Source organism: Gopherus evgoodei, chromosome 1, assembly GCF_007399415.2.
Source record: "Gopherus evgoodei ecotype Sinaloan lineage chromosome 1, rGopEvg1_v1.p, whole genome shotgun sequence".
Classification (NCBI taxonomy): Eukaryota; Metazoa; Chordata; order Testudines; family Testudinidae; genus Gopherus; species Gopherus evgoodei.
In genome coordinates, this window is record NC_044322.1 from 366,751,374 (window position 1) to 366,764,424 (window position 13,051).

Below are 13,051 nucleotides of genomic sequence, written 5' to 3' on the forward strand. Positions count from 1 at the left end.
TTATTTGCAAATGTGTATTTGGCTGGAAGGAGTTCAAATTTGTATTTTGCTGAAAGGATTTTAATTTGCACTTGTATACTTAGGCTGGGAGGGTATTCCCAATGTCTATAGCTGAAAGACTCTGTAATGTATTCCATCTTAAATTTACAAAGATAATTTTTACTGTTTATCCTTCTGTAATTAAAAGCTTTTCTTGTTTAAGAACCTGATTGTTTTTTTATTCTGGTGAGACCCCAGGGGACAGGGTCTGGATCCACCAGGGAACTGGTGGGGAGAAAAGAGGGAAGGGGGAGAGAAACATTAATTTTCTCTCTTGTGTTAGGATTACTCTCTCTCTCAGGGAGAGTCTGGGAGGGGGAGAGAGAAGGAGGGGAGAAGGTGAATTTTCCTCTGTTTTAAGATTCAAGGAGTTTGAATCACAGTAATCTTCCAGGGTAACCCAGAGACGGGAAGCCTGGGAGAGGCAATGGTGAGGGAAAGGATTTACTTTCCTTGTGTTAAGATCCAGAGGGTCTGGGTCTTGGGGATTCCCAAGCAAGGTTTTGGGGGGACCAGAGTGTACCAGGCACTGGAATTCCTGGTTGGTGGCAGCGCTACAAGTACTAAGCTGGTAATTGAGCTTAGAGGAATTCATGCTGGTACCCCATCTTTTGGACGCTAAGGTTCAGAGTGGGGAATTATACCATGACAGATGGTATGTTGAACTTTTTACCTTCAGCAGAGTCAGAGTCTTTCTGCTCAGAAGGATTATTCTTGTTGGTGTTCTCGGTGACAGGTGTTGTTTGTTCTTCTGATTCCTCCTCTTCTTCTGAGTCCACACTGCCATCACGATCCCCATTCTCTAGATCACTTTTTGAGGAACTCTCTGAGGTCTGAGACACTCCAAACCTAAATCGCAGAAATTAGAGTTAGAAAAACCTATTAGGCCATGTAGTCCATCCCGTATCTGCTAGTTCCATCAGGAGGGGGAAGAAAGGGGCAATGCAGATGCTTCCTTAAAGTGTGTCTTTTAATGCTTTCATCAATGTAGCGTTTGATATTCTAAATGACGTGGCGTCCTACAGGAGATATTCCTCAGCTTAATAAATGTCCTTCATGAATTTCAGCCTAACATTCAGCCTACATTTTCTGTTTTGTAGTTTCTTCCCATAATTTCCCATTTATATTCCAGTAAACCCCTACAGAATCCCTCCTGTGTTTAACAACTAAATCTGTTAGTCTTTAAGGTGCCACCGGACTCCTCATTGGTCCTATGTTTACTACACCCTTCTCCCTGAGCCATCACTAAAGAAAGCTATACAAACAAATCTCAATCATTTCTCATAAGTCAATGATTATTATTCACAGTAGTATCACAGGTATGCACAGCACTTTACAGGCACATCCAAAGACAGTCTTTCCCTAAGGAGCACCTACTTTAAACTAACCATAACAAAAAAGGCAAGAGACCAAAGTACAGAACTGGGTGGGAAGGAAAGAGGAAGAAGACAATAGAATTCAAGGGATGGTAGATTTGTCATAGAGATCACAGCATACATTGTACAGTTTGATTAACAGATTTCTTTTTAATTACAACTGAAGTCACTAAATTATTCTTTCATAGTTTCCCCACTTCTAAGATGGGGGTAGGAGGGCTAAATTAGCTAATGTATGCATTGCACCCTGAGGATATAAAACACCATGAATGCAAACAATCTTCCATATTCTAATTTACACATACAAGCATTTTCAAGATAACTGAGTCTGAATAAAAAAATCAATTTTCATGTGATCACTAAAAGTCTGACTTATCTAATCAAATGAGAATTTATGACTTTATTGCACCCACAATTTTCATTCCTACTAGCAGTAGCTACATATTTCTGACCATTCAACCTTGTACACAGAAAGGAGACAGAACTCCTAATTCAATTAATACAGGTTCATCTTCGGTGGCACAAGACTACTTTCTTCATTTAAGATTTTTGGGAAAAGGAGAGTTGGATAAGAGGGAGTATACTTGTTATATATAAACAAAAATTACACAGGACAATAAACAAATCTTTCTGCTTTTACACACCTCAAATGGAAACTGACCAAAACACAGTGATTTTACTCAATTACATTTTCCATACTGCAATGATTGAAAAGGTGGGATGAGTGATCAGTCCAGAATAACAAAAAAAAGCATCAGAACGGAAGTATAAGCAAAAGATAAACAAAATTGACAATATAAATGATCTTTAATTAAAAAAAAAAAGATTTGATCTGGAAGCTGTCCCCTTCCACATCCAAAAAGTTAAAGTTATTGAACCAGCTGGTGTCACAGTTTGCAGGACTGATTTTAACTGAAGGGCTGATTCTCACTGACACCAAGAACGGTCATACCCATCCCATTAGGATTTATTAATTCGCAGCTGATAAAAAGTGCTGGAACTGACTGCCCTGGAGACTGCATAGGCAGCAGCAGGGCAAGCTTCCCCACGCAACCCCTCTACAGTACCTAACCCCTGTCCTAGAAGAATCATTTCTAGGCCAGGGAAGTGAGTTCAATCTCAATTGAGATTGAGAACAAGAACAGCAGGCAAGTTAGTGTCACCTGGCCTGGTGGCTTGTGAGATGCAAATAACTGTCCATTAGCAACTGGACTGAGAATATTACTACATTTCACACAATTCAATTTCAGCCTCTTGGTTGTTTCTGTTGTCCAATTTGTCCACATCTAGAAGAATTTTTTATTAAATAATAAATCTAAGGGATGAATTGCAAATTCATTACAATACCAGCTACACAACATGTAAGAGCCCTAATTCTCATCAAAAACTAATTTTTCACAATTTTAAAAAGAACCCTATATCTCCTTCCTTATTAAACAAATTAATCGCTGTTCTCTCTACCTTTTCCTCTGGAACAAGACAGGAGCTTTACATTCAGTTTCTGGGAGGTGAGAAAAGAAATGGCTTCTAAAAAATTCTTCAAATAAAGGCAGTTTCTCTCCTCCACATCTGGTTGTGTATCCTAGTGTTTCCCTCATTATTACATGCCCTCAAGCCTGGCCTCATTTGTACATGACAGGTGTTTTGCTCTAAGTTTAAGACAAGCAATAATCTCTTTATAGGAGCAGCTCATATAAAGCCATTCTGTTTTATACAAGTAACAGGCTTCAAAGCACATATTTATGAGGAATAATGAACTGGAATATACAAACTGACGGTATTCAGAGAAAAAAGACAGACCATTTGCTTTCACCTTACCGTGTTCTTGATTTGACTTGGGTTGCATAGGTTATTTCCTTCTCCTCCCAGATATCTTCCTCCTCCTCTTTATCATCAAATTGTTGGATCCGTTCATTGCAGCAGGCCTCAAAGAGGGATGCATTTGGCTAAAACAAATTTCAACAGAAATCAGTTTCTGCAGATTCCTGGGGGCGGAAGCAACAAGAATGCTGGTGCAGAGCAGAGTTCACAAAGCACAGTGTCTATATACATCTAGTCCCCCGAAGGCATACATACACTTTTCACTTTACTTTCACCCAGGATAAGGAACAGGCAATATACATAAGTGAAAGGGCCAAGAGTCAGAAAGAGGTCTGGTAAGCCTGGAGGCAGGAAGCCAAGATGATATAAAATAAGAAATAAGGCTGTCACAGCCTGGCTTGCGTATGAAATAAAAGGTATCCCTGCTTGCTGCTTCATAGTCATCCTGTCATACAAATCTCTCCACTTCACCCATTGCGGCAGGGAGGCTTCTCTGCTATAGGGGGTTGTCTCAGAGATATTTCAGACAAAGTACCATATATTCTCGTTCATAAGCCGAATTTTTTTAGTAAAAAAGGGAAGCACCAGAGAAGGGGGTTGGCTTATGAACAGGTATAGAGAGGGAGAGGTGGGACACAGCCCCTCCCCCCAACAGAGGGAGCAAGGAGAGGCAGCACAGCCAGAAGGGAAGAGGCGGGGCCAGAGTCACACTGCTTTTGGCCACACTGCTCTCCCCCCAGCCTCCAAAACAGCTGCAACTCTGGAGCTGGCAGCCTGCAGCCATGCTGCTCAGCCCCTGCCCCGCCAGAGCAGGCTGTGGCCGAGCCGCCCAGCCCAGCCCATTGGAACATGCTGCAGCCGCACAGTCCGGTCTGGTCTGCCAGAGCAGGCTGCGACCACACTGTCTGCCTGCTGGAACAGCTCCAGCCAGGCCAGAGATATCCTCCTCTGGTCCTCCCCAGATAAGGTGGGAAAGGATGGGATGGGGAAAGTGTGGGGATCCCAGGCTGCAGGTGGGATCATGTGGGGAGTGGTCACAGGGGTTACTCCCCTGACCCCGTTTCTCCACCTAAAAAATTTCCCCACCAGTTGCTGTCCCAGCCCTTCAGTGTAAGCAGGTGGCACCCCGAGACATTTTGTTTATTTAGGTTTACCTCCATGCCTGCAGATGCTCGAGGTAAACAAACCATCTCGGCCCGCCAGCAGCTTATCCTGATGGCTCAGAAGTCAAAGTTTGCCGATCCCTGAATTATAGGGTGGACTTATGAATGGGTCATAAAAAATTTCCATTTTTACTTATCCATCGGGGGGCGGGGGGTAGAGGGTGTCGGCTTATAAACGAACCGGCTTATGATCAAGTATATACAGTAAATCATTCACTCACAAATTTTCCAGTTTGGAATTTTGAGAATAAAGAGATGATGTCATGGATATAGTCCACTCCTCATAGACAAATGAACTTCCCACAGCATAATCTCAGCGTTTAGGCTAAATTTCAACTGAGTAATTACATTCTTCCTAGTTAAAGCACCCTGTAATTCTAACTGGTGTGCTATTCCTGAACTCTTGCTCTGTCCAACACATAGCACTTTCCATCCCAGCAGCGGCTGCATTTCAGTGGCTGGTGAAGTCACATATTTCTGAACATATACAATTTGTGATCAGTTTGCCAAGTTTGTTAAGTACTTTGGGGATCTTTGGATAAAAGGTTCTAAGTATGTGTCAGTTATGAGGTACTGTCATAAGCAAGGGCTGCAGTGAAATTTCACTACCAAAAATCCTCTCTCTAGTTAGGACAGCACAGCTAAGCATATTAAATGCTATCTGGGGCTGCAGATTTTAGTTTGCAGTTTCAAGCAAAACACAATGACTTTTTGCATCTCAGACATGTTGCCGGAGGAGTGAAGAGAGAAAAGGGAGAAGGAACTAATTTTTCATTGAGCAGTGTAAGGAAAGTTGTCAAAAGCAGCAGTTTTAAGACTAAGGAAATCAAATGCCCTCAGTTCTGAATGGAACAAGGTTTGTCAGGAAACAGGTGTAGGGGACTTCTGACTTGCACCATCATCCAACTGGCTCAGGACAGTATGGTAGAGACACAAACGATGCGGTGGCAATACTCAGATCTGTAAGGAACCAATTTTCTAATATTTGTATTCACCAACTTCTGATCCTATTCAACAGACAGAATGGGTGGCAGGGAGAGAACGGGCAACAGCAGGTTCATAGGGTATTTACTAGCAAAGACAGAGGCACACCATCCAGCTCCAGTGGCTGCTTCTGTAATGGAGTTTCAGAGCTAGACCATGCAACAGCAGACTGAAAGAGTAAGAGAATTATACAGTAAGGTGATTTCAGTGTCCTGATTCCCTTGCTTGGAGATAGGCACTGGGGCATCTTTTTCTTTACTACATAAATAAAATACAGCACCCCTTTTCTCCAAGATGCAAATGGCTGCATCTGATTCAAGCATGGACTGACCTGCCGGAGTCAGTCCTGTTCAATAAATATCCAGAAACCCCACTTACACTGTCATCATCCGCATCTATGTTGAAGTTTATCTCTGCAATCCTGTCAAAAGGTGCACTGCAAAGAGAAATCTGCATAAGGGCTTGGAACAACAGGGTAAAAAGACAGCTAAACATATAAAGACACTTTGCAACCCAACTTCTCTGCGGTTCTCTGAACACTCACTGCTGTATTATTCAAACCCAATGATTTCTTTACTCTAGTCCTTGAGGGAAAAAAATAATGTAACCTTGTATTTCTGCTTCTCTGCAGATCGCATTTGTAGGATAAACACGCCTAGATCTTGTTCAGCTCCTTAGACTGAGACCAGTAGGACTATCCTAGCTCATAAGCTATTTTGACCGTATAGAGCAATGTAGTGGGACAGAGAATAAACCAAACCCCTACTGGCTGTCACGTGCCAACTCCTGCAGAGTACAAATGCTGCCTGCAAATGTTTGTCAATTCCTTCAACTGAGTCAGAGACAGAGACAAAGCTCCCAAAGATAAAGCCAATTCCAGCTGATCACAAACCTCTAAGAGCTTCTCATATAATCATATTCTGTCCTTACTGATCACTTATGTAGCTGCTCCAAGTCCCTAGTGGATAATGATGCAAATCACAAAAACCATCGAATAGCTCACCCTGGCACTTTAGGTTAAGAGAGACCATTACTAGAACAGGACAGGGTTCCACAGGGCAAGAGTGCAGTTAATTGGAATAACCTGAGGGGACTGAGGAGGGGGATTTTATGCTGCATCTACACATGCACTAACTTAATAGCTTTAACTGATAACATTTGAGACATAAATAACACTGCCCAGATTTAGGCATCTGTTGTAAATTATTAAAAAATATTAAAATTACCATCCTACTAAAAAAAGGGTCATTTTTAATTATATCTTAAGTCATTTCTTTCAAAGGTTTCACCAACAAATATCCTTCACTGGAAGAGCCATTGTTTTCCTCCCTCTCCCTTCCTATTCATCCTCATGGGAATGGACAGTATGTTCCAGCTACAATTCTCGTTCAGCTCCAGTTTTACATTAACTGTCTCTACATGATTCCTGATAGAACTTATGCTGCTTTTCCCCCCAATAATTGATTTAATTCCTATTTTATTACAAAATGTGAAAGACAATTACCCCATAATCAGTCAATTGCACGCTGGATTGGAACTTGTTGGCCCTATTAATGGCCCTTAGGACCACAAAGCTCAAGAAAAAGGCTAGAGAATATCTAAGATCCTCCCTTCACACTGAAAAGTAGCTTCCATTTATTTAAATATCATTCTAGCAGAGACCCTAGAACTTTGAGAATCCTGAGACCTTCAGAGCTAGATGGTACTGACAGCTTTCAGGACATACTGGTTGGTACTTTCTTGAGGGTGACTCTAAAGACAGTACAAACTCATCTGAGGCTGGCATACAACATGAAATAGCAATTTGAAAACAGCTGTTTTACTCAGGACCTGGTAGTGACTTAAGCTCTGCCATGAAGAGAACAAACAATGAACTTCCCAATAACTCAGATTTAATAGGAGCTGCAAAAGACTCAAAGAGTCATTTTGCTACCAGAGAGCTTTCCGGGCTCAAAACTGCCCCTTTCCACTGATAACCACATCACTAAGTCCATCAGCCTCTAGCATTTTTCTATTTGAAATTAAGTCTCATAAAATGGAAGGAGACCTCTTACTTTCTAATGCTATATGAACTACAGTTACAAGATGTTATAATTTATTTTTAATGACAGAAACCTATAAGGGTGGTGAAAATCTTGGGAGATGGGGATGGGGAGGTGTTTTTAATGAGATTAGCATCTCTTAAGTAACAGCGGCACAGTCATTATCACTTAGGGTATGTCTGCAGTGCAGTGTAAGCCCCAGGTTCAAACTTAGGCATAGTTACAACTCCTCATACAAACCGAGGGCTCAGACCCGGGGTCACAGAACCCCACAGGGTGGAGAGTCCAAGCCTGACTTAAGTCAGGACCCAGGGTTCAAATTCTATTGATTTGCAGTGAACTCATGCTGTGGGGGTTTGTTTACACTGCAATAAAACACCAGTGACTGGTCTGTGTCAGCAGACTTCGCCTTGCAGGGCTATAAAATTGCCATGTAGACCTTCAGGCTGGGCTCTCAGACCTCCGCCACTTCAGAGCCCAAACAAGAACGTCTATGCCATTACTTTTAGCCTTGTAGATTAAGCTGCGAGCACAAGCCCAGGTTCTGAGATTCACCACCAAGGGCTGGATATTTTTTTTTTTTTATTATTATTTGGGGGGGGGCAGTGTAGACGTACCCTAATATTCTGTAACACGAAATCCATCCACCTCTCCCTTCTTAATAGTTTTTGGAATTGCCTTATCACTTGCATACTTCCTTATACATGAGGAAGATGAAAACTTCTTCCGGGACTTCATCTGACTGCCACTCTTCAACTGTAGGCATGACAAAACTGGAAAATTGAACTCACTTGATATTGTCATCCTGGTCTGCAAACTCTTCGTCATTGAAGCCAAACTGATCCACAAAGCTGGCTGTCATCTGTTGGATTTGGTACTCTGAGAATGCCTGAGGGATGCAACCAGACTGGTTATAAGGCAATTCAAGGAGTTTAAAATAAACATTACAAGAATATGCTGCTAATCAAGCCTATCCTACCCACGGTCTACGCCTCTAAGTTTGTTTGCCGCCTAGCACAATGGGGCCCCATTCCTGGTTGGCCCTTAGACACTACTATAATAAACTTAACTATATAATAATAATAGTTCAATTTTCCAGGCCAGGCATCTCCACCACTATTGTTTGTTAGGACTTTGCTGCAGTAGCCAGCAAACACCTGTTTTTCTGACCCTCAAGTGTATTGAAGTCCTCCTGTTAGCACAGCTGTTGAAACTGCCATCCCACCAGTGCAAGGAGGAAATTTCCATTTCCCTTGTAGAGAGAAGTCAGTTAATTTCCCTTGTTTTTACCGGGGGCTTTAACATAGCAACCAGGGAAAGAAAATTCTGGGATGAAAAGAAAAGTGTTTTTGCAAAACCACAGAATTTGGCTGGGGGACTCAGGTGAAGGGGTAAGTAACCTGAAACTCCGTTTTTGAACCTCACTAGATTTCAGGTTAAGGGTGTCCCTACAATCCCCACACCTGGTTTTATACGACTAGCTAAAACTGAGGCCTGGTCTACACTATGCGTTTATACCGAATTTAGCAGCATTAAACCGACCACACAACGAAGCCCTTTATATTGATATAAAAGGCTCTTTAAACTGGTTTCTGTACTCCTCCCCGATAAGGGGAGTAGCGCTGAAATCGGTATTGCCATGTCCGATTAGGGTTAGTGTGGCTGCAATTCGACGGTATTGGCCTCCGGGCGGTATCCCACAGTGCACCATTGTGACCGCTCTGGAAAGCAATCTGAACTCGGATGCACTGGCCAGGTAGACAGGAAAAGCCCTGCGAACTTTTGAATTTCATTTCCTGTTTGCCCAGCGTGGAGCGCTGATCAGCACGGGTGGCGATGCAGTCCCAAATTGAAAAGAGCTCCAGCATGGACCGTACGGGAGATACTGGATCTGATCGCTGTATGGGGAAACAAATCTGTTCTATCAGAGCTCCGTTCCAGAAGACGAAATGCCAAAGCATTTGAAAAAATATCCAGGCTATGATAGACAGAGGCCACAGCAGGGACTCAACAGAGTGCTGTGTGACAACTGTAACGGAAAGCCAAAGAATCAAATGGACGCTCATGGAGGGAGGGAGGGGGGACTGAGGGCTCGAGCTATTCCACAGTTCCTGCAGTCTCCGAAAAGTATTTGCATTCTTGGTTGTGCTCCCAATGCCTGAAGGGTCAAAAACATTGTTGCTAGTGGTTCAGGGAATATGTCGTCAATTTACCCCCATTACCCTCCCCCCAAAGGGAAAAAAATCGTTTCTTCCCTCTTTTCAATGTCACCGTATGTCTACTGGATGCTGCTGGGAGACATGGTGCTGCAGCGCTAAACAGCAGCATCCTCTCCTCTCCCCTCCCCGCCCCTCCCCGGTGGCAGACGGTACGGTACAAAATGACTGATAGCCATCCTCATCATCATCCTGTGAGTGCTCCTGGCTGGCCTCGGTGAGGTCGGCCGGGGGCACCTGGGCAAAAATGGGAATGACTTCCGGTCATTCCCTTCTTTAAGCTTTGTGTCCTGGAGATTCAGTCCTGGCAGATCGTGCAATAGGCCTGGTAACCGTCCTCATCATAGCAGCTGGACGCTGAGCTCCTCTCCCCCCTACCCCCTTTCACGTCTAATGGAGATTCTGGACTATCATAGCAGTGGGAGGCTGTGCTCCTCTCCCCCACATCCTTTAATGAATAATGGAGATGTCCTGCCTGGAACATCATAGCAGCTGGAGGCTGCCTCCCCCTCATTTTTTTTCACTAAAAAAAGTCAGTGTTTCTTATTCCTACATTCTTTATTACTTCATCACATAAATGGGGGGATAACTGCCACGGTAGCCCAGGAGGGGTGTGGGAGGAGGGAAGCAACGAGTGGGGTTGTTGCAGGGGTACCCCCTAGAATGGCATGCAGCTCATGATTTCTGCAGGATATCTGGGGCTCTGACACGGAGAGGCTGTAGTCTCTGGTTCTCTAGTACACTTGCCCCATATTCTAGGCAGGACTGACTATTTTTTGACAAAACATAAAGAAGGGAATGACCTGGGAAGTCATTCCCATTTTTGTCCATGCGCCCCCGGCCGACCTCAGAGAGGCCAGCCAGGAGTATCCATGACAGCAGCAGGCAGTACAATATGACTGGTAACCGTCACCACCAATTTCCAAAGCAGCACACGTGCAATAGGGCTGGTAATTGTCTCTGCTACCTTGCAACGGCAAATGAATGCTGCTGTGTAGCACTGCAGTACCGCCTCTGTCAGCAGCATCCAGTACACATACGGTGACAGTGAAAAAAGGCTAAACGGGCTCCATGGTTACCATGTCATGGCATCTGCCAGGGCAATCCAGAGAAAAAGGACGCGAAATGATTGTCTGCCGTTGTTTTCATAGAGGAAGGATTGAGCGATGACATTTACCCAGAATCACCCGCGACACTGTTTTTGCTCCATCATGCATTGTGATCTCAACCTTGAATTCCAATGGGTAGGGGAGACTGCGGGAACTATGGGATAGCTACCCACAATGCAACGCTCTGGAAATAGACGCTAGCCTTGGTACATGGACGCACACCACCGAATTAATGTGCTTAGCGTGGCCACGTGCACTTGACTTTATACAATGTTTTTAAAAAACGGTTTATGTAAAGTCGGAATAATCCTGTAGCATAGACATACCCTGAACTACCTAAAATGTCTTTGCTGGATCTAATCTGCCCTGCCCTTTCCTAAACTCCGCCTCTACTGTCCTCATGAGTCTAGAGACACTTCTCCTCCCATTCTACTCTCACCTAACAATCACTATGCAAATACACCTTTCAGCAGCCCTTAGAGTGCTCCCAATGACGAGGGTCAGATTTATACACAGGCAAACTAGGCACCTAGGGCCAAAATTCATTGGAGGGGGAGTGGGCCCACCCTGCAGTACACTCACTGTGGTCAGGGTTGCCATACTACAGATCCGCCAGGACCAGCTGCTCATCCTGCCACTACTCAGGGCCCTGCTCACTAGATGGAAGCACAGGCAGGCCAAACCTGAGTGGTGCTGTGACCTCGTGCACCAGGTCACAACACTGTTCATCCATATTAGGCCCGGCCACACCTCCATCAGCACAGGTAGGGGCCCGTAGTGTATGTCTGCCTGGGGCCCAATGATGGGTTAATCCAGCCCTGCTGCTGTCCAACCTGGCTCTACCAGTAACCATCAGGAAATTTCAAACATTTGCCTCCAGACACAAGAAAGCAAAATTCACCCATTCATTTGGCTCTCTCATTTTATAAGAGAAGACCTATACAATTGCCTTCCTTTTCCTTTATAAATAATACCATTTTAACCTATAGATCTCAGTGAGCTTTACAAAAGAGGTAAGTATCACTATATCCCCATTTTAAAGCTGAGGAACCTAAGGCACAGAGAGATCATACCGCAGAGCTGCTGGAGAGCTGGGAAGAGAATCCAGGTCTCCCAATCCAGTACTCAACCTAACGGGTCACACTGCCTCCTTCTAACAAAATTCTGGTTTCCCCATGGGCAGCTCCAGCAGAAGAGCAGTCTTCACCAATGGTCAGCTCTACCCTCTGTTGCAGTGAGTGAGTGATATTTTCCACTAGGCATAAAAACTTTATAGAGTGAGAAGGTTCAAATACTGGGCAAATTGTTCTTCTCTTCCTGTAAAAACATCTCTACTGTTAATGGATTAGACAGACACACAAGCAGCGTTAGACCCTGATAAGAAGTCAGGAAGCTGCACCATAGTGAGAAAGATTAAAGATGAAGCCAGATGTAGTGTGCTTCTTGGCAACAGTACGAAGCACAGAGTCTGTCACCTGTTGGAGGGAGAGTTCATTGGGGAAAGCGCTCTCGATGTCCTCGTCCTCACTGGAAGAATGCAGATGGTGGGTGCTCACCTGAAACAAAGATCAAAATGAATGTCAGGGAAAACCAAGAGAGGTCACAGTATAATCTTGCCCTGTTAAAAATCTGTGACAGCCAGAGACCAAAGCGATCTAGTAGGAATTATTTTCCTTCAGAGCCCAACATCATGAGACACAATAGACATCAGAGAGGTTGCCAAGCTACAGTAGTATTGCCGCTAGGTCAGAGAGAAATCCCTCACATTCAGCACTATAGAGGTGAGGTTAACTATAACTTCCTGCTCTGGCCTCTGTATACCCGCTGTAGGATCAAGGAAAAATATCACAGAAAAAGTCGCATAAAACTGACAATTTTCAAATAAAACAGGTGCCAGAAAGCAGCAGGCCCATCTGAAATATGCAGAAGCGTTTAGTACTGTCCTTACCAAATCCACTGTATTCTTCCGGTTTGTCTCTCTTAACGTCTCTTCTACAAAGCTCTCCCACCTCCCTCTGCAATCCTCAGGTAGCTCTATAACAAATGGGTCACACCACCATAGTTACCTCACAGTTCAAGGAACAAAGAACCAGTGCCAGTCAATGGAACAAACACATCAGTCTCACTCTCTCCCATATGTTACACAATGTTCAGAACCCCAGACGAATAAGGAACAGTGTTCTAGGGTATATGCATCTCAACACCTGATGCAATATTTTATATAACGTTTTTAATCCCTCAGCACTTGTACAACAAAAACATGGTGATATTTAAAAAGATTAAACACATTCCTATGACCCA

The 13,051-nt window shown here is 43.8% G+C and overlaps 1 protein-coding gene across 2 annotated transcripts in view; it reads right to left on the bottom strand.

The window, feature by feature from the left end:
* The window catches only part of PPP6R2 (protein phosphatase 6 regulatory subunit 2), a 159,943-nt gene that overhangs the window by 41,171 nt on the left and 105,721 nt on the right, over nucleotides 1–13,051 (bottom strand). For both annotated transcript variants that reach the window (XM_030537294.1, XM_030537206.1), the window contains 6 exons: nucleotides 12,699–12,784; nucleotides 12,226–12,306; nucleotides 8,217–8,314; nucleotides 5,762–5,819; nucleotides 3,234–3,361; nucleotides 713–888 (listed from right to left, as the gene is read on the bottom strand). In XM_030537294.1, coding sequence (XP_030393154.1) covers nucleotides 713–888; nucleotides 3,234–3,361; nucleotides 5,762–5,819; nucleotides 8,217–8,314; nucleotides 12,226–12,306; nucleotides 12,699–12,784 — 627 coding nt within the window. The remainder of the gene's footprint in view (nucleotides 1–712; nucleotides 889–3,233; nucleotides 3,362–5,761; nucleotides 5,820–8,216; nucleotides 8,315–12,225; nucleotides 12,307–12,698; nucleotides 12,785–13,051) is intronic.